Below are 21,621 nucleotides of genomic sequence, written 5' to 3'. Positions count from 1 at the left end.
TCAGTGCCTTGACCCAGCAGCAGAAAAGGAGCTGTGTATGAGAGGGGCACAGCTGCTCACTGCTCTAAATCTACCGGGTTAGCATGAGCAAGCTCCTGAAGGCCAGAGCTGCTGTGCCTGGAGACCTTTGGAACAGGAGGTCACCCAAGATAAGGCAAGGCTGCCTTTGTGAAGCAGCTGCTCTACTTAAAGGACCATTTTCAAAGCACAATGCAGAGATCAGAATGCTGAAGACAGGACCTGGATGGTGGCATCTGGTTCAGACCATGCTGTTGGCGAGAAAGGTGCTTTCACCCCCTGCCTTTAGTTTGTTCTTAAAAGAGCGAGAAGCCAAACAGAGGATTTATCGGGGGTTGCCCTATAGCGTGGCAACAGAACTGTGGTAACACTGCTGCAGAACTCAGCACTCGGGTTTGTGTGCCAAAGGGGAACGACCACCCCGCAGCCCCTCGGCTTTGAAGTCTGGCCCCTGGTTGAATGGTGGCAGTATAGTAAAGCTGTCAAACTTTATTTAAAAGAAAGGTGGTTGGATGACTCGAATGGCTGGCCAATGGGATTATGGAATCACCTAATTGACGGTGGTGCAACTAGTCTCCGGCCTAATTCCCACTGAATAGGTGGCCACCACAATTGACCCCTCCTGGCACCAAGTTAGCAGGGGGTGATGACCTAACTACCTTCTCGCCCTCTAGAAACAGCCCCTCCCCCTTAGGGCTGTTGGGGGGGGGGGGAAGGGGAAGAGGGACGCTTGCCCAGCCACTGCCTACCTTGTACCTGCTCTGTGGATAAAAGTGGATGGTTAAGGGCTGGAGCACCATAGTCCTTTACTGGAGGCAGTGTGACTTAGTGAACAGAGCACTTGCCTGGGACTCAGGAAAGCTGGGTTCTATTCTCAGCTCTCTTGGTGACCTTGGGCAATTCACCTCCCAGTTGTGTGCCTCAGTTTCCCTATGAATGTAATAGAGACAATGCTACTGATGTCCTCTGTAAAGCACTTTGAGATCCACAGATGAAACACGCTAGGTAAAAGATTGGGATTAGTGGTTCAGAGTCGCACACATTCTGAAGAGCGGGGGCTGTCCGAGGTGACGCACAATGCCTAATTTGAGCTCCTGCTTCCCAGCGGCCCAACCCTGCAAGGGGTTAAATGCCCTCCACTCACATGAATGTGGGTAGATCCCTGGGTGCCTCAGGGAACCTCAGGCTTTGCTGCTGCGCCTAGAGGTACACAGTGCTGCACCTCTGCTTTCTTGGGCAGAATCCTGGTGCAAAAAAGGAAAAGGTCTTAGGCTAGTACTTCTGTTTAAAAAGCAAAAGCACTGCGAGCACCTGCCAGCGATGCACCCTGCTTACTTACAGCATTTGTAGCCAAACCCTGTACTGCGCTCAGGTGGAAGATACAACTTTATTTCAGTAATGCACCAGGGCTACGTAGTTGGGTTTTTTTTTTTTTTTAAATTATTGGACTCTAAGATGTCTCCAACCTACAACATACTAGGGAAAGCCCCCGAGGACCAAATCTAAACAGTTACATTGATATAATCGGCCAGAGGGGCTGACAACAGAGAAATTCAGTTTGGCTTTCAGAGGAGGAGGAAAGTGCACATTTGCTATTTGGTTTGAAAATTCAGTCCCCTCTTTCCCCCTATAGGAAAGGAACATGGACAGAAAATAATGCTCCACCATTCTCAGTTAGAAGGAAGAGGCTGCCTTTGTAACTAGCCCAAAGTACTCATTAGGCAACAGTCAGGGGGGCAAGTGGTACCTGGAGCATGGCCACTTCTTGCTGTGTCCCCTAGTTTAGGCCTGACCTGTGTTAAGCTTTGAATCACACCAGCAGTGTCTAAACCTGACCACCCTCACTGCAGCCTCTCCCTCATTCAAGGGTCCCTCCCCATCCTGGGACCCTGTGGGTAGGGCCCTGCAAACCTGCAGATATCCACGGACCATATTTGCGGATGCAGATACCAATTTTGTATCCGTGTAGGGTTCTACTTGTGGGGTGATCCATCCAAGCTGGGTCCATCCCTATGTGAAATCCTCCCACTATCCATAACTTGCCCCCCTGGGAGACAATAGTAAGGTAAACACCACAACCCAATTCTTGCTTGCAAGATGCTAATACACTTTCCCTGGCCAAGGGGTGCTAGACCATAGCATGGATTTGTAAAGAATTTTAGAATATGGCTCATCCTTTTCTATGCTGGCCAGGGAAACCCAGCCAGCATGATTTGAACTCCAGGACAGACAGCCTTACGTCTTGGCAGTGGCAGGGGCATCTGAACCACTCCTCCATGCTCTCTGCTTGAATTAATCTTAACCAAAAAAAAAAAAAAAAAGTTACACACGAGACAAAGTGGGTTCCCCTCCCTCACCAGAATTAAAATAGATTTAGAAGTGAGAGAGATTTTGCTACAGCAGGACTCCTTGGACTCTGAATTGTGGGTTTAAGAGCACTTGGTGGATAAACATATATACAGTGAGACCAAGGACCTTTAACCAGAGAGCTCATGTACTGAGGGGCTTGGCCTCTGATGGGTTAGAGACACTGGGTTGGGTTCCAAAGCGGATATCAAGCCAGTGCAAAGAAGAGCATTTTCTCCAGTCTCTCTCAGACAAACAACCCCGCCTTTGGTGTGGTTGTGCCCCAGGGGGTAGAGACGGAAGCTGCTTTGTCTCATTTTAATTTCATTAGGGAACTAAAGTGAGGTGAAGAGATTCCAGCTACCAAGACAAGTAGCAGATTGTAACCTCATTTAGACAGACATCCTTGGTCTTCATGAGGGAAAAAAAAAAAAAAAAAGGAAAGAGCAAGACGTTTAGCACTGTGGAGAAAGAGTGTGCGAGAAGGCCTGACCCCACTGAAAACAACAGACATCTTGCCGTTGAATTCACGGACACCAGAATGCAGCCTGGAGAGTCCAGGTGGCAGAGAGCCAGGCAAAGAGCCAAACAGTTGCTCTCAGGCCTTGTCTTTGCTGGTTCATATGTTGTCCTCATCCAGCATTTTGTTGACCCCTTCACAGATCCTCTGCAGATGGGTGCGGTAGGGTTCGGAAGGTCCGTACAGTGCCGACAGGAACTCGTAGTCTGCAAAGTGGTTGAAGACGTGATTGATCCTGGAGTGGGACTTGGCCGTCAGGTGGGTGTTGACGGCCTGGTGGAGCAGGTCGCGGCACTCGTTCAGCACACCAGACATGACCCTGCGGTCAAAGGTGAAGTCTATCTGGTAGAAGCTGACGGCGGTCATGGCCAGGGTGTGCACTTTCTTGCGAAAGTGCTCCATCAGCCGCAGCTCGTCGGCGCTGAACTGCCGGTTGCGGTACAGCACCCCCAGCTTCATGACGATCTTGATCAGGTTCTTGATGATCTTCTGGGCCTCCTTGCGGTTGTGGGTGAACTCCTTGGTGACCCGGTACAGCTCGTCCAGAACCTCGCTGCTGGTGTCATCAATGAAGATGTTCGCCATGGTCTTGGAGGCCATCTTGCTCAGGAGCTTTTTCTGAGCCTGCAGAACCAAGTTCTTGGTGCTGAAGGTGTCCATCTTCTCTGGAAGGGGGAAAAAGAGAACAGAACCGTGTGATTGAGGCCTTGCCCTGGAGTAATAAGCCCTCCCCTCCCGGCACAGGTGCGCGCGCACATAAAAGCATCTTGGTCTAATAGTTAGAGCAGAGGGAGCTGGGAATCTGGCCTCCTGCAGTCTATTCCCAGCTTTGGGATAGGAGGATGGTCTAGTGGTCAGAACAGGGAGGGACAGAGCATCAGGATGCCTGGGGTCCGTACCCAGCTTTAGGAGTGTGCATGGTTTACAGAGTAGGAGACTAGGAGCCAAGACTCCTGGGTTCTTTCCCCTTTCTGGGAACAGGTGTAATCTAGTGGTTAGGTATTACATTGGGATAAAATCCCCTAAACATCAAAGAAAGGTCAACGCACTGCGTACATTGGAAAGGCCCATTAGACCTAGATTGCTCTCTTCCCACCTGGGATCTGTATTGCTACCTATGCAGAATGGGATTTATTACTCAGTCGTTTTAACATGCCCTCCTTAAAATCTGACTAATTTCCTTGAGGGGGAGACCCATGTGACACTTGTTGGTCAACGTGTGGCTGGTGAGCAGCCCTTTAGCACAGCAGAGCTCACACCCCGAGAGTGGGTAACATTATAAGCCACGTTTGCTGATACAATTTTGTTCAGTCCCTGCAAGCTGCCGGAGAGCAGCACTGCTGCTGGTTTCCTTTTGTGTTTGTCAAACTACATCAAAGCACTTGATTTCTCTGGCTCCCTACTATGCCAGAGTTTGGATTCTGGAACCGATTCAGTTTCCTGGCCAGATGATAACCTGTGCTCACCATTACTCAGGGACCGAATCTCCTGCGTGCCCCACCGGCGCTGCGTGAGGGAATTTGATTCTTGCAAGCCAACCAAGGAAGAGAGAAAGTTATCAGCTTAGCTGACGGCTGCACACAGATGAATGCAGCAATTCAGGCAAGAGAAAGACCTAGAGACAGGTTACAAGACCTGCCTAGGACTCACAAACACAAACCAAGCCACCTAGCCAGTGATTGTGTTAGAGACTGAAAAAAGCGAATGAAGCAACACAGGGGCTGGGATTCATCCTGCCTGGAACAGCAACACACTACAGACCATCATAACTACAGGCTCTCATGTTAGGACAGATGGGAAAGAGAAGCAGGTCGGTGATGCAGCTGTTTGCATACGGTGGGACCGGTTTACGCTGAATTTGAACAAATTTGGTTTGGTGCTTTCATTGGCTCAAGCAATCTGAGTTTAAGTCCCAGCTCTGCCACAGGCTCCCTGTGTGACTGTGGGAAAGTCACTGACTTGCCGTGCCTCAGTTTCCCCATTGGCAAAATATGGGTAACAATCCTTCCTTTTGCCCGCCCCTTGTCTGTCATGTCTGTTTATAGCACCTATCACAGAGGTGGGCAAACTATAGCCTGTGGGCCACATCCGGCCCATGGGACCATCCTGCCCGGCCCTTGAGGTCCCAGCCCCTCCCCTGCTGTCCTCCCTCCCCCTCAGCTCACCGTGCCAGCAGCAGGGCACGGGGGGAGTGGTTGGATAGGCGTGGGAGTACCGGGGGGCCTGTCAGGAGGCGGGGATAGAGGTCAGGGCAGCCAGGGGACAGGGAGCAGGTGGGGGTTGGATGGGGGTAGGGTCCTGGGGCAGGGGGTGTCAGGGAACAAGGGGGATTGGATGGGTCGAGGGTTCCAACAGAGGCAGTCAGGGGGCAGCGGCCAGGCTGTTTGGAGAGGCACAGAGTTCCCTACCTGGGGAATACAGTTTTAGGACCTCAATGTGGCCCTCAGGCCAAAAAGTTTGCCCAGCCCTGACCTAGCACAACGGGGCCTTGATCTTGGTTGGAGGGTCTAGCTGCTGTTGTAACACAATAAATAAAAATATATGTTTCAATGAGTTGACCTGATGGGCAAAAATGACAGCGCTGGCTTCGGGGAAGCTCTGCTTAGAGGGAAGTTATTCTGGGACTTTGGCCTCCACCATTGCGTGTATATGAGGAAAAACATACAAGAGGCTATCCATCTTTGTACAGCTCTGAGCACAAATGGGTCCTGGGCAATGACAAGCGCTCACCAGGCTCTACGATAATACAGATCATACAGTATGGGGAGGTAATCCAGGCCACTGGGGTGAAGCCATTCATAAATCAATTGCTTTGAAGCATTTTCAGTGTCTCCTTTTCCTAAATAATCCAGTTTCAAACATTTACCCTCCAGAATTGTGCACTTTAATATTTGTACTTTAAGCTTTCGGCACTTGCTCTCTGAAAGTCAGGCCTCTTTAAGGTGTCTCCAGGTGGCCCCCAGCATCACTAGCCCTTGCTGAAAATGTACATCTCAAACGTTTTGAGTAACAGCAAAACTGGGGTTGAGATGGCTTTACTGGTCAGCGGAAATGGAGTCATTCAAACAGGGGCAGGGAATGAGGCCATAGGTGCTATGAATTATAAATCCTAACTCTTAGCTGTGGACTGCCAAACACTTTACAAAGGAGGGCAGTATCATTATCCCAATTTTACAGATGGGGAAACTGAGGCACAGTGTGGCACAAGGTGCGTGGCAGGAATTGAAACCAGGTCTCCTGCATCCTAGTCCTCTCCACTAGGGCACACTGCTGTTTGTAGCAAAATGACAGATTGTGATTAACCACTAGACTATGCTCCTTCCTTTAAAGCACTGAATTTGGAGTTAGGGGACCTTGATTCCATTCCTAGCTCTGCCGTACATTCCTTGGCAGTCACTTCACTTCAATGTGCCTCAGTTTCTTCATCTGAGAATGGGGACTAATAATACTTACTGTAACAGGGTCCTCTGCCCACCCCCTCTTCCTGGGGCCCGCTGACTGCCCCAATAAAGTTCAGAGAGGCTTCCTGGTATGCAGCACCCGTGGCTTTACACACACAGCTCAACAATGGTGGTGGGAGAACTATGTACAAGGCTTACAGGGTTAGTTCCCTCCTTCCCAAGCAGTCAGCCCACAGTCAGGAGACTGCCCGTTCTCCTGGCAGCCCCCCCTTCATACTGGCTCCCAGCCCTTTAACTGCTGGCTTGTCAGGCCCACAGGTGGAGCCAGTCCCCAGGACAGGCATCATGCCTGTTACACCAGCCCCAATCTATTTCTCTTGATTGGATCTGGCTGAGCAGGGGCTAATTCGGTGCTTTTGCAACAGCACCCTGCTACACTTACCTACTTGACATGGGGGGGGGGGGGAGAAGAGATAGTGAGCTCATGTTTATAAAGTGCTTTGAGATCATCCAGTGGAAGGTGGTTTAGAGTAGACCATCACACAAGATCATTGTCATCCTAGGATTTACATGGGAACAATAGTTCAGCTAATAGAACGGGTGACTCTGAATCAGTTCCTCATACAGCTAAGGAGAACTGCCCCAGGCCGGATGACAAAGGTGCCTGTGGAAGCCAGTGCAGTGAGCCCCAGCCTGCCAGGAATTTTCCATTGCAAGTTCTAAACCCCTGCAAATTGGGGGCATTTATGGAAAGGCTGGCCCAGGCTTAAGGAGGGTATAAATTAAGCCAGCAGTAATAGAGCAGTCAAAAACTGTACTATTGCACGATGTTCCACGCAGCGTTATTTACAGCCCTTTGGAAAACACAAAGTATTTCCTTTTATGTGAAACCATTGATTTTAAGAGCGTGAGGCTGGAGCTGGAGCTGCAGGCATCCTCCTAACAGGACAGGCTCGTTTTCCGCCAGACAGACATACGAGAGAGAAGTTGGTGCCGAGAGAGGAGAGAGAAGGCAAGGGAGAGAGAAACAGAGCTGCTCAATCAGGGGTGTGGATGGCAGTAGAGGGGCTATGATTTAGCACCTGCATTTCAGAAAGTTAACTTCCCCTGCTCATGGGAGGCTGCAGCTAGCTCTGCTGTCTGCCAGTGTCTTTTCATCCAGAGATCTTTCCAAAGACAGGCAACCCAAGTTGGGTGAGCAAGTGTAGTGACATGACTGCTCTGAGCCTCCCTTAGGAGAGATGGCAGTGGGGAGAAGGTTGGCTAGGCATCTATTTCTTTATGGTGGAAGCCTTCTTACACTGGCCTGATCCCCATTTCACAGATGGCAGGACTGAGACCCTGAAACCATACGGATGGTTTCCCTAATTTCCCTCAGTTTTGGAGAGGAATCATTTGAAGCACCCTGGGCATCCCCAGCTCCCACTGACTTTCTCTGGACCTGGAAGTGCTCAGAACTTTGGAAAAATCAGGCCCCTTTATGGTGTCTCAAATCGAGCACCCCCAAAAAGCTGGAGCTTCCAAATCCTTGGTCACAGCTCAAGGCCTTGGCCTAAAAGATGTGGGCTGACTTACCCTTTCAGAGCAAAACGAAGCTGGGCTCTTAAAGGGACCATTTTGAGAATCTAGCTTCACTTCCTGCAGAGCTCAGGCTGCAGAACAGAAGGTGCTCCAGAAGAGAAAATGAAATCGGGCACGTTTTTGAGCATGTGACCTTACCAGCAGTGATCCTCTCTGCTCTGCACAGACATTACACTTCCCAGGGTGTTTTCTGGGAGAGTAAGGGTTTGCCTCCCTGTTCTTGCCCAAAATGTCTGCTCTTTCCAACCTGCTGATGCCTTATCCATCCTGCCGGTGGCTTCACCCCAGAGGTGGCTGCATGTCAGTGCTGCTGTGTGCCTGCAGTTTGCAAAGTGCCTTGGGATCGTGAAAGGCACCCATATAAATAGAAATTCCCACACCAAAACCTTTGTCAGCTGAGGTTGGCTAAGTACAACCTCCACTCACACAATCCTTTAAAAACAAGGAAATGCCCAGCAAAGGGAACCGTCTCTAAAGAGCTTGCAACACACAGACATCCCTGCCAGCAACCATGGTAACAGGCACCACACAACACTCCCTCACACTATTAATTTAACAATGCCTGGCTCTTACATAGCACTGTTCAGCCACAGATCTCAAAGCGCTGTAGAAGGCAAGTATCATTGAGATGGGGAGAAATGGAATCGTTGCAATGGAGGGCTGGAAGGGCCCTTGAGAAGTCAATTAGTCCAGCCCCCCCCGCGCGCTGAGCCAGGACCAAGTAACCCTAGACCATCCCTGACAGGGGTTAGTCCATCCTCTTCTTAAATACCTCCAGCGATGGGGATTCCACGACCTCTCTAGGTCACCAGTTCCAGAGCTTAACGACCCTCTGAGTTAGAAAGTCTACCTTAATATCCAACCTCAGTCTCTCCTGCTTCGAACTAAGGTGACATCCTCTCGTCCTACCCTCGGTGGACACAGAACAACTGGTCACCGTCCTCTCTACAGCAACCTTTTACATATTTATCACATCCCCCCGCCTCGGCCTTCTCTTCCCTAGAGCGAACAGGCCCAGCGTTTCAACCTTTCTTTACAGGTCACGTTTTCCAAACCTCGTCTCACTTCCGCTGCTCATTTCCCTTGCGTCTCAGGGAGCAATCAGCCTCAGGTCACCCCACCGGCCAACTACAGAGCCAGGAACTCAGGTCTCTCCAGCGCCAGTCTAATCTCCTCTCCAGAGAGCCATGGTTCATCAGGATCGCTCCATGCCGGGGGGCTCTAAACAGGACTTGGCAGCATCACCCCGGACTTGGGGAACGAATGAATTAATTCATACTCCTTTCCTCATGCCAAACCTCTCTCTCCTGCTAATCTGTTACTATCCTCTCAACGTGCTCCCCTGCCATCCCCAGCAACATGGCTCACTTCCCGTTGGGCAGATGCTACCATTTAACGAGTGATTGGAGATTTCCCTCGAATGAGACTTTTCCTGCTCAGATGAGCCCGTCACGCAGAGCCTCCTACTCGTTCCATTGTTCACTGCGGCGCTGCTTTATCAGCCGACGGAGGGAGAGGCAGTTTTGCCCCAGCACAAGTTAGAGACGGAAATAAACCAGCAGATTTCCTTCCTGTCACTCACGCTTCCAGCTCTGCTGGAGTTTGAAAACACCTCTAAAAAAAACCACAACAGCCTTGGAAAGTGCCATTCGGTCTGTGAGAAATGGAGCAAGGCTCTGCTTCTGTCCAGAGGAAGGATGGGGCGATGGTCATGGGGCTGAGGATTCAGCATCCAAGACCGCAGACTTCTCCGCTTTTCCTTCTCTTCCAGACACCTGAAGTTCTCTCAGATCTCTCTCCTGCAGTTGGGAGCCTTGACACCCCATTGTGACCCTGAGGAAGGATAGCTCAGTGGTTTGGTTGCATTCCTAGGATGCAGGAAACCAAAGCTCAATTCTCTGCTCGCCCAAGGTCACACAAAAAATCTGCGGCCAAGAGTTGCTTTCCAAGCAGCGGGTCACGACTCACCAAGGGGTTGCAGGAAGGTTGTAGATGGGTCACAGGCCTGGTAAAGAAGGATCATAGCCAGGTTGCAATCTGCAGAGCAGGGAGCCAGCCCCGTGGGACAATACTTAGGGTCCTGGGTGGGACTGTACTTGGGCAACTACACTACTATCTTTAGCCAGTTAGCGCAACCGGCCTACCCATGTTGCAATTGCATCCCCTTAGTCATGCTGTGCCTCAGTTTCTCCATATGCACAATGGGAAATGGCAATTCCCTACCTCTCAGGGGTGTTGTGAGGATAAATAAAGATTGTGAGGTGCTCAACTACAGTGATGAGGACCAGGCAAGTACCTTAATATACAGACAGACCTTCCAAGGCAAGATGGGTGCATGTTTTAATCTGCCATGCTCAAATTCAGGATTCGGTTTCTCTCCCACATCAAGGATTCAGCCACTGCTACCTACAGCAGAGTAGTGAGCTGCTTTCCTTGCCTCGCTGGATGGCATGAACCATGTTAGCTGTTCACTGATGTTGATCTGGCAGCATGGCTCTGCATTGAAGCATGTCTTTGGCTTTGATTCAGTGGGGTTCACTGCCAGAAGTGAGCGCTGATGGACCTGGTGATAGGAGGGATTGGAACGAGGAAGAGCCAGGCACTTGGAGCAATTCATGCCTCACGTGTGGGCATGGAAGGAGGCACAAAGACCAGGGTGGAGGAAGGGATGGTAAGGCGGATTCATCATCAGAGCACTGGGGAGCAGCAAGAGACCACAGAAGAGATATAAGCAGAAGCGGCTTCATGCAAAGCCTTAAAGAGAAGAACAAGAAGCTTGAACTAGACATGAAGAGTAGGGGGAAGCCAGCGGATACACCCCGCTGTGGGCAAAGATAAATCCAATTAACACCGTTCATCCACAGGATCCTTTCTGTACCTGTTTCCGCGGTTTGGGGCCGAGAGGTAGTCCCTTCCCAGCTATCATGAAGGGATTCTGAACACAAGGCAGTTACAAACGGGTTCATTTGCAAATGCGAAGTTGGCACCCAGCGCAGAGTGAGTTTTGCAGCTCTGCAGCAAGGGCAACTCGCAGGGAGGGGAAAAAAACAAAAACAAACAAACAGACTTTTAGTAAGAGCTTAATTGAAGGGCATGCAGTGGAGAGAGCATCACCAAATGCCACCCCCAGATATCAAGTGACAGCAGTGACCTGACCAAGCTAGAAACCACACAGCATTAGAATCAGATTTCCCTGCTGATCAAACACAGAGGACTTGGCATAGAGACAAATGCAGCCCTGGACTAAGTCTCCCTTGACCTCAGCAGTGTTGCAGCTACTTAGACCAGCTCCGAGCTTTTACCCTTTCATCGGGGATGACGCGCACCCCAGGACTGCAATGGCAGATGAGCATTTCAGTTCACCCATAAACAACATGGCACATCTGGCGACAGCTTCACGGTTTCCTCAGCCCCGCCTGCTCCTCAGATGCTGACACAAGCCTTCCTCCGTGGGTACTTGTAACTGAGATAAAGCCTGATCCCCCCAGCCCCCTATCCCCAAGAGCGGTGTACATCAGGAATGACTCCCGCAGCTACCAGCAGAAGCAAGGGCCGAATCAGGCCTGATCATTTAAAAGCATCCACCTGTGACGAATCAGAAAACGGGCGCTTCATGAATCTGAAAACACTGTCATCCTGCCAGCACCCAACGGAGTCTGGTGACGTTTGAAAAGGATTAGGCAAAACTGAAACATACAGGTGTGTGCAGGAAGCCAATTTGCAGCGCCACATCCAACTCCAGCAACACTGTCCTCCCAAGGGCCTCTGCTATCATCACGGCTCCGCGGGGAGTGGGCTTCAGAGCCTGAGCCCAGCCCCCTCCCATTCCACAAGCTGGGAAGGGAGCAGAGGTGATGATTTATTATTTCCCACTCTGCCCCCGCTTCTCTCCGCTCCCTCCCCCTGCATTTCTTCCAGACGCTGCACACCTGCACTGCTTCCACTCCTGACGCTGCTGGTCTCAATTACTGGAGCAACTGTCAGTCGTTCCCCTTCTTCCGCCGAACACCCACCCACCATTCCCTTGATGGCAGGATGAATATTTCATAGAGCAGCACAAAGGCACTTTAATAATTTATGGGTCAGCATAGAGAGAGAGCGTACAGCATGTGGAAAGAGGAGAGGAGAGCAGGCAGGCACCTCCTCCTCCTGGCGCTTGTTAGGGCCACGTTCACATACCCATAGAAACCGCCCCCCTCCCCCTTTTCCTGGATTTATAACTTTCCGTCAAAAGTTTCCTCTGGTGCAAAAGCTCAGAGGGCATGTTAAACAGTGGGAGTGGCATCTGTCCAGCTGGTTGGGAAACCAGAGATGAATGCGGAGTGGGTCAAGATGCTCCCTGGCTGCCCTGGAACTCAGCTCTTCCACTATTTCCCTGCCAGCACGGCAGAAAGCAAGCATGGCAGGAATGCCTTGCTGCCCGAGGGCCTAACCTGGGTCTGCTGGAGAATGGCCTTTCATGCCAGAGCCGGATAGGAGCAAAGCAATCCGGTGTGCAGTGCTTCACTGTGCCATTATTTTGTCTACCCTGGGGCAAGGCACCCTGCTTGGGTCTGGTTCTTAGTCACACAGAGGCCCCTTTATGCCTCCCTGGCAGCATAAAGGGACCTTGAAGTAAGCGGAAAATCCCCTGTGCAGAGGGCATCCCAAAGGGGTGCAGAGCTGCACAAGGGCTATCCCTTATACACACACATTTAAACTTCTGCCCGAGTTTGGGGGAAGCCAGCCAGGCTGTGTAAAGGGATGAAGGAATTTCAACTGTCGTCCTTCTCTTTCGCTTCTCTTCGTGTGGCTCTGCCCTGCTGTACCACCCAGCAGTTCTCAGAGCCGCTAACGGACACCAATTTAATTAAGCTTCACTGCCACCCCAGGGAAGCGTTAATACGACCATTAAAGAATAGGAAAGAGAAGAGTGAAGTGACGTAACCACACACAGCAAGCCCATGGAGTCACTGGCTCTAACCATTAGGTAACACCCCCTACATCAGCCAACTCCAGATGCCCTTGGCAGCACTGTTATGACGGGCGTCAGGATCTCACCCTCCCAGGCCTGATTTTTAGTGGCGTTTGGGGGTGGGGGAATAAATAAAGAGGTACCTCATCTCCTGCAGCCTGTTATTACCCATTGCCATGGGCGCCAATGGCCTTGATAGCTACACCTTCCCCAGCAGCCCCATCGCCAACATCTACCAGCTGCTGGAGAAACAAGTCAGGCACTTTGCAGGAGTTCTCCTGAAGTGGCCAAACATAAGAGTTGATCAGTAGCCAAGCAACCTCCGTCCTGGGAGGCAAACTGTGTGCACAGCGGGCGGGTCCAAGGAGGAGGAGAAGGAGACGGAAGCGACTGTGTAAAGCCCCCTCCCTGCCGAGGGAAGCAGGAATCCGGTGAGCCACGCAGGCCCATCCATGTGTACACACAGCGGTGGCCTATCCCATTCGTAGCACCATGCCGGCCCAGCGTCAGTTATTACCGGCTGCGTGGTGGTGGCACAGAGGCGCCGGAGTCGTAGACCAGGGTCCCCAGTGGTGCTCGGCGTTGTTCAGACACGGAACACAGAGACAGCCCCTTCCCCAAAGAGCTTACAGGGAAAGAGTCCTTGTCGGGCTGGGTCCGGGGGAGAAGACGTGGGACTCTACTCCGGGAACATGGGCGGTTTTGCCTCTTGGTGCAAGCTGGGCCCATCGCTGCTGCAAGGCCCACAGGGGCTGAGAAACACTGTTCAATGGATGCTGTGAAACGAGTTGGCGAGGCCTCAGTCCAGGCCCCAAAAGCATAGGACTAGGACGGGGGGAAACTGGCTTGACTCAGGGCTGCCTTGGCCAGGCTTCCTGCTGCTCACCCCTACCGTTGTTCTGGCCCCCAACGTCCCATGTGCAGGCCCCAGCCAGGCAGCGGTGAGTTGATTAGGGGGCAGGTGGCTACGCAGCATAAAGGGAAGTGCTAATGAGTTATTGTAAAAGGCCTTTGGGGTTCCTGACCCTTTGCCGCACAGAGAGCCCTGAGCATCTTTAATTAGCCATCCAGCAGTGGCAATGGAAGGTCCCCCTGCCACCAGCATGGTTTGGGGCATACTCCGGGATTTCAGATGGCTAGGATGTTCTTTGGTTTTTCTTGCTGAGGCCCATCAGCTGTGACTGCTGTAAGCTGGACACCAGCATGTTCAGAGCCGGACTGAGAACTTGCCAACTCATTTCACAGAATCCCCCAAACAGCATTTCTCAGCACTCCTGCCACTCCTGCTATTGGCACTCCAGCCCTCGTGTCAGCCCCTTGCTTCTCCCAAGCGTGGAACTGATTAGGAGTGGCAGGAAGCCAACAGACATAGCAGGGTGGAAACCAGAAGCCGCCTGAAATAGTTCTTAGGGTTTCTTCTTTGTAACAGGCCACAGTCACTAATAACTCTGCTCCAACTGGGAAATAGCCAACTCAGTGCAAAAACCAGAGATGAGCCTGAACCAGAACCCTGGATCCGGCTCTGGACTCACAGCTCAAACGTATCCCTGTAAGGAGACAATCCACCTATCGGAGTCACTCAGATACTTGTGAGGACATGGGATAAGAATGCTCAACAGATCTGAGCTATTCATGTAGCTCCCAGGTGACAGAGTGCTGGGACCGGCCTCGTGAGCCAGCACTCTGATCACTGGGGCTCCAATCAGCTCCCCCCGGAAAAGGCTGAGGGATATAAGGAGGAGGACACAAGGAGGAAGTCCTGGAGGTGGCAGTAATGGTGATCTGAGCTAGCTGAGCCTGGTGTATGCAGAGACCGCCCCTTCCCGCGCTCTGGAATATTATGGCAATGATGCCCGGGACTGGGAACGGATCACACGACGTTGCCCCTCAGAGGGAGTCAGAGGTTCCTGGGGCATCCGAGGACAGGGACAGAACATGTCCTGTTGTAGCCTGAGCCTCAGTTACTCCGTTCCTGCGCTGGAGATAGGGATGCTTTATGTCACCCTTGCATGCCCTGTATTCTGAAACATACAGGATCCTGCCCGGTCCCAGTAGAGAAGCCCTGGGCTTGCTGTGACTTACACTCCCCTTCCCACAGCCCTCAGCAGGCCCTGAAAAAGAGAGACTACCTGTGATACAGGGCACTTGGCTGTGCCCCCAACCTGCTCCTACATCAGGGCCAGGTAGCAGGACCAGCATAGGCCAGTTCGACGTTGGCTGGGAAAGCTCCCTGAATACAGGGAGGGGAGATTCTTGGAGGGAAGGGGTGCTTCCATCCACCTTAAGTACCTTTCCACTGGTCCTCAGTGCGCTTGCTCCCATCACAGCACCATCCTTCCAGCTTTGGACATAATTCCCTGAGAGAGGCAGGAAGCAGGACCGGATGGATCATGCTCTGTCCCAGAATGGAGCAAGGATAAGGAAGGGCGAGTTATTTTGAGACCTCTCTTGCTTTCGGCTCCCTCCCTTCCTTGTTGAGCTCAGCTCAGCAGTTCTCTCTTTTGGAGCAACTTCCTCCCTCCCTTGCTCAGGAGGGTGGTGATTAAGGAGGCTCATTAGGAAGAAAGCTTTCAAGCCCCCACACCCCATGCGGAGAAGTCTCAGCTGACTGGCACGCTGAATGCTCCAAGCTGACAGGGTCTGTGCCTCTGAAAGGATCATTGCAAATATTAAGCCACTTTCGAAGCAAAAAGATTCTCATGAGGTGGGGGGGAAGCTTGTGGTAGATGCACCCCAAGTTGGGTCTAATGGGGTGGCTGGCTGGGCAGGTGGCGAGCAGTCATAGTGCAACTCTTGCCGGTTTCACTGTTACCCCTTTGTCCACGCTGTTCTGTTGAAAGAAGAAAAGGAGGACTTGTGGCACCTTAGAGACTAATAAATTTATTTGAGCACAAGCTTTCGTGAGCTACAGCTCACTTCATCGGATGCTTATGCTCAAATAAATTTCCTAGTCTCTAAGGTGCCACAAGTACTCCTTTTCTTTTTGCGAATACAGACTAACACGGCTGCTACTCTGAAAGCTGTTCTGTTGGTCTCATTCTCCATCTCGTTTTTTGACATAAAATTGAACACAAGCCAGGACTGCGTAACTTACCACTGGACTATGCTAAGGGCCATGGGTCCCTTTCTAGGGGTGACTGTATTGCAAATAATGAACAACAACATTTACAGGCTGTGTTCTAAGCTTGCTGCATTTATAAGTTTGCTTTTAAGACAACTGACGGTCCAGTGGTTATTAGACTCTGGAGCCCTGGGGTCTATTCCCAGCTCTGCCACTAACCTGCTGGGTGACCTCAGGCAAGTCACTGCCCCTCTCTGTGCCTCAGTTTCCCTATCTGTAAAATGGGGTGATGCTGCTCAGAGGGACTAAGAGGGTTAGTTCTTTGTAAAGAGCGATAAAGTCTTTGAATGGAAGGCGCTAGAGACATACATTATGTTACTCATGAGATCAGGAACACAGAAACTGACAGACAGGGAAAGACCTAAAGTCCATCTCACCCAGCATCCTGTCTCTCACAGTGTGAAGGTGCAAGAACCCACAGTAGCAGCTGTCAGGTAATCTGCCTCTCACCATAGATCTCACCTTGATCTCTAATAGTTAGTGATTGGCTTAAACCCTGAAATTTAATATCCCTTCCAAAAGTATCGGCAATAACTATGACATATACTTGTTATCTCTTTCTGAATCTTGCAAAGTTCTTGGTCTCCGTGACGTATTGTGGCAATGAGTTCCACAGTCTAATTATGCCTGGTGTGAAAAAGTAGTTCCGTCCATCTGTTTTGAATTTACCACCTTTTAATTTCAGTGAACATCCCCCAAGTCTTGTGTTACAAAGACCGGGAGGAATAGATGTTCCTAATCTATTGTTTCTAGACCATTCATTATATTATAGAATCTTATAACATCCCCTTTTATTTGCCTCCTCTCTAAGGTGGTCGTAATAATAATCCACAGCTTTTATAGAGCTATGTACAGCAGTAGATCTCCACGGGCTTTATAAAGGAGGTCAGCATCATTATCCCCATTTTACAGATGGGGAAACGGAGGTACAGAGAGAGGGGGAAGTAGTGTGCCTAAGGTCACCCCGCAGGCCAGTGGCAGGGCTGGGAATAGAGCCCAGGTCTCCTCAGGCCCAGTCCAATACTCTCTCAACCAAACAGCTCCAATCTCTTTCTCCGAGTCCCTTCTAAACCTGCAATATCCTTTTAGAGAGGAGTTAAACGGCTCCTTTCCCTTCCTACTGAGCTGCTTTTTTAAACTGGTGGATGGGGCTTTAGAAGACAAATCATGCTACACTGTCACCTGTTCCAGCAGAAACCACCACTGATTTTAGATAAGAACGCAAGAATGGCCACACTGGGTCAGGCCAAAGGTCCATCTAGCCCAGTGTCCTGTCTTCCAACAGTGGCCAATGCCAGGTACCCCAGAAGGAATGAACAGAACAGGGAATCATCAACTGATCCATCCCCTGTCGCCCATTCCCAGCTTCTGGCAAAAAGAAGCAAGGGACACCTTCCCTGCCCACCCTGGCTAATAGCCATTGATAAACCTATCCTCCGTGAATTTATCTAGTTCTTTTTTGAACCCTGTTATAGTCTTGGCCTTCACAACATCCTCTGGCAAGGAGTTCTACAGGTTGTGTGAAGAAATACTTCCTTTTGTTTGTTTTGAACCTGCTGTCTATTCATTTCATTTGGTGGCCCCTAGTCCTTGTGTTACAAGAGGTAAATAACGTTTCCTTATTTACTTTCTCCAGACCAGTCATGATTTTACAGACCTCCATCATATCCCCCCTAGTTGTCTCTTTTCCAAGCTGAAAAGTCCCAGTCTTATTAACCTTGTCTCATACAGCAGCTGTTCCATACACCTAAACATTTTTGTTGCCCTTTTCTGAACCTTTTCCAATTCCAATAGATCTTTTTTGAGATGGGGCAACCACATCTGTCCGCAGTATTCAAGATGTGGCTGTACCATGGATTTATATAGAGGCAATATGATATTTTCTGTCTTATTATCTATCCCTTTCCTAACGATTCCCAACATTCTGTTCGCTTTTTTGACGGCCGCTGCACATTGAGTGGATGTTTTCAGAGAACTATCCACAATGACGCCAAGATCTCTTTCTTGAGTGGCAAGAGACCACAAGGAACAAGCTTGGAACAAGCTTTGTTCTCCGATCCTATCAAGCCATTCAGGGCACGGGGCAATAAGTTAAAACGGATTCTGAGCAATCACTGCCTCCTCAAATCCCAGCGACAGGCTGGTGGCCTCTTGGACTGGAGTCGCACTTCAGTGCTCTTGCTTGGCACCAGCACAGTTTACTCCCCTGGAACCAGATCTTCAATAGAGCTCCACTCCCACTTAGATGCCCAGGTAAGCAGCCAGGTGCTCAGAAGAGTGCAGCCTGTTGGGTGGAAACCTGACCCCAAGAAGAGCTGCTGAGTGCTGAGGCCTTGGGCAAATCCTGCCCCCACTCATGGATGCTGAGCCCTTGAAAAATCTGGGCAGGAGAATGGAGTAGGTGGGTGCCATGTTGAAAGGGCTGCAGGAACACTGGGACCTGAAGTGGCATCAACATCCCTCCTACCCCTTTAGTTACCCCAGGCCAGGAAAATATTAGTAGATTGGGTCATAAATCGGGAACAAGGCAGCATCCCACAACATCCTCCCTGACCCATACAGTCTGTAGCATTCGGAGTGGGCATCTAACCATTACTGCCGATATTCAGACACTACACCGGGGAGCAGCGTGCAATGGCTCCTGATTCCGAGGAGGTGGGAGATGGGCCTTCCTAGAACCCGCTGGCATGGGGACAGGGGGCGAAATCGCCATTGCCCACCCCAGAGATTAGCCAGCATTAAGGACAGGGGAGAGGTGCCTCTGGATCCAGAGAGAAAGCAGAGAGCATTGGCATGAAGGTGAGATATGGGCCAACCAGGACCACTGGCAGAGAGAGGAGATGCCCACTGCCACCGAGCGACAAGGGAGAGATACCAGGACAGGCTGGTGCTGCAGGAATGAAGAGATGCCCATTACAGTCTTGTGCCACGCGGGGAGAGAGAAAGAAAGTCGAGTTGGGGGGCAAGCCCTGGTGGCGGGGGACAGGTGGGAGGATGATGCCCAGTGAGGCAGGCCCTGGACCGGATGTGTGTGTGATGCCTGATGGAGGGGGGGATGCCTGTCAAGGGATAGGGGAGGGGGGTGATGCCCTGCAGGGCAAGCCTTGTAAGGGAAGAGGCAATGCACAGCGAGGGGGAGCAAGCCCTGCCCAGGGGGGAGGGGCAGATGAGAGGGTGATGCCCAGATGAGGGGGATGGGGAAGGACAGGCCTGGGGTGGGGGGGGAGGGACAGACGGGAGGGTGATGGCCAGCTGGGGGGGGGGGGGACAAGCCCGGGGTGGGGGGGAGGGACAGACGGGAGGGTGATGGCCAGCTGGGGGGGAGGACAGGCCCGGTGTGGGGAGGAGGGACAGACGGGAGGGTGATGGCCAGCTGGGGGGGGAGGACAGGCCCGGGGGGGGTAGGGCAGACGGGAGGGTGATGGCCAGCTGGGGGGGGGAGGACAGGCCCGGGGGGGGGAGGAACAGACGGGAGGGTGATGGCCAGCTGGGGGAGGGAAAGACAAGCCCGGGGTGGGGGGGAGGGACAGACGGGAGGGTGATGCCCAGCTGAGGGGGATGGGGAAGGACAGGCCCGGGGGGGGGGGGGAGGGACAGACGGGAGGGTGATGGCCAGCTGGGGGGGGAGGACAGGCCCGGGGGGGGTAGGGCAGACGGGAGGGTGATGGCCAGCTGGGGGGGGAGGACAGGCCCGGGGGGGGTAGGGCAGACGGGAGGGTGATGGCCAGCTGGGGGGGAGGACAGGCCTGGGGTGGGGGGGGGGGAGGAACAGACAGGAGGGTGATGGCCAGCTGGGGGAGGGAAAGACAAGCCCGGGGTGGGGGGGGAGGGACAGACAGGAGGGTGATGCCCAGCTGAGGGGGATGGGGAAGGACAGGCCTGGGGTGGGGGGGGAGGGACAGACGGGAGGGTGATGGCCAGCTGGGGGGGGACAAGCCCGGGGTGGGGGGGAGGGACAGACGGGAGGGTGATGGCCAGCTGGGGGAGAGGACAGGCCCGGGGGGGGTAGGGCAGACGGGAGGGTGATGGCCAGCTGGGGGGGAGGACAGGCCCGGGGTGGGGGGGAGGGACAGACAGGAGGGTGATGGCCAGCTAGGGGGGAGGACAGGCCCAGGTTGGGGGGGAGGGACAGACAGGAGGGTGATGGCCAGCTAGGGGGGAGGACAGGCCCGGGGGGGGTAGGGCAAATGGGAGGGTGATGGCCAGCTGGGGGAGGGAGAGGACAGGCCCGGGGGGGAGTAGGGCAGACGGGAGGGTGATGGCCAGCTGGGGGAGGGGGAGGACAGGCCCGGGGGGGGTAGGGCAGACGGGAGGGTGATGGCCAGCTAGGGAGGGGGAGGACAGGCCCGGGGGGGGGTAGGGCAGACGGGAGGGTGATGGCCAGCTAGGGAGGGGGAGGAACAGACAGGAGGGTGATGGCCAGCTGGGGGAGGGAAAGACAAGCCCGGGGGGGGTAGGGCAGACAGGAGGGTGATGGCCAGCTGGGGGGGAGGGAGGACAGGCCTGGGGGGGGGTAGGGCAGACGGGAGGGTGATGGCCAGCTAGGGAGGGGGAGGACAGGCCCGGGGGGGGGTAGGGCAGACGGGAGGGTGATGGCCAGCTGGGGGAGGGAAAGACAAGCCCGGGGGGGGGGTAGGGCAGACAGGAGGGTGATGGCCAGCTGGGGGGGAGGGAGGACAGGCCTGGGGTGGGGGGGAGGGACAGACGGGAGGGTGATGGCCAGCTCGGGGCGGGGGGGGGGGGGAGGGAAAATGTCCCAGACTCCCGCCGCGTGGCCCGGGGGCTCTTTTACCCCCGGGGGCTCGATTCTCCAGCCCGACCCCTCCCGGGCCGCCCCCCGTCCCGTCCCTCCCGCGGCAGCCCCGCACTTACCCGCCTCCTGCGGGCACCGGCCCGGCGGGGATGCGCCCCCCTCTCCCGCGGCCCGACGGCGGAGCTCGCGCGTGTCCCGCTGCCCGGGTCCGGGTCCGGGTCCGGTCCGCCGCGCCCCCCCCGGGCGGAGCCGGGTCACGGGCCAGCGGCAGCTCGGCGAGCCCGAGGCAGCGTCCCGCGTCCCCCCGCGGTGAAACCCGAGCCCGGCGCTGCCCGAAGTTTCAAATTCAAGGCGAAGTCGGGGGAGGGAGGGGGGGGGACGGATCCGCCAGCCAATGGCAGCGCTGGGCGAGCTACAAAGTAGCCAATGGGGCCGGCTCGCAGGGGCGGGCTGCGGCTGGGGTTTGATTAGGGGGAAGCCCCCCCCCCCCCCGAACAGGCTCCTCGGTTCCCTGCCTAGCCAGGGGAGTCTCTGGCCGGGCGCTGGCCCCTGCCCCGGCCGGATCCGCTCCGCAGACCTACGTGCTGGAGCTGGGGGAGCAGCGTGAAGCGGGTTCCCATCACTGGGTTTGCGGTTTGGTGCAATGACTCGCAGCCTCCCCCCACTAGGCAAATGGTCCCAATCTTGCACCCCGGGCCGCAGATGCAGCCGGGGGGCAGGTCCCCCTGCCAAGGCCTTGGCCTCTTTTGTCTCCCAGGCTTTCCCTCGCTTTTTTCCTCTGGCTTTATTGCCCTGTTTTGCTTCTGCCAGCCACTCCGGAGGCTCTTGGCAGCTCCCCGGCCCACCCCGGATCCTACCCTCCCCCGGGAAGCGGCGCAGGCTGCAATAATAATAGTAATTACCAGCCCTGAGCCTGCTCAGCCCCAC

At 53.5% G+C, this 21,621-nt stretch overlaps 1 protein-coding gene across 4 annotated transcripts; it reads right to left on the bottom strand.

The window, feature by feature from the left end:
• Positions 1-1,437: 1,437 nt before the first annotated feature.
• TNFAIP8L1 (TNF alpha induced protein 8 like 1) lies at positions 1,438-21,033 on the bottom strand. 4 transcript variants are annotated; one of them, XM_038384381.2, is made up of 2 exons: positions 20,814-21,033; positions 1,438-3,549 (listed from the first exon to the last, which is right to left on the bottom strand). In XM_038384381.2, exon 2 carries the CDS (start codon positions 3,542-3,544, stop codon positions 2,984-2,986), a length of 561 nt encoding a protein of 186 aa, XP_038240309.1. In that variant the 5' UTR covers positions 3,545-3,549; positions 20,814-21,033; the 3' UTR covers positions 1,438-2,983. The 4 variants fall into 4 exon arrangements, with proteins under 4 accessions (XP_038240309.1, XP_043358350.1, XP_038240311.1 ...); XM_043502415.1 differs by lacking the exon at positions 20,814-21,033 and adding an exon at positions 15,110-15,464; XM_038384383.2 differs by lacking the exon at positions 20,814-21,033 and adding an exon at positions 12,964-13,091.
• Positions 21,034-21,621: the final 588 nt, after the last annotated feature.

Source organism: Dermochelys coriacea, chromosome 25 (genome assembly GCF_009764565.3).
Source record: "Dermochelys coriacea isolate rDerCor1 chromosome 25, rDerCor1.pri.v4, whole genome shotgun sequence".
Taxonomy (NCBI): Eukaryota; Metazoa; Chordata; order Testudines; family Dermochelyidae; genus Dermochelys; species Dermochelys coriacea.
The sequence above is the reverse complement of the archived record's forward strand: the minus strand, read 5'-3'. Positions and strand labels throughout refer to the sequence as shown.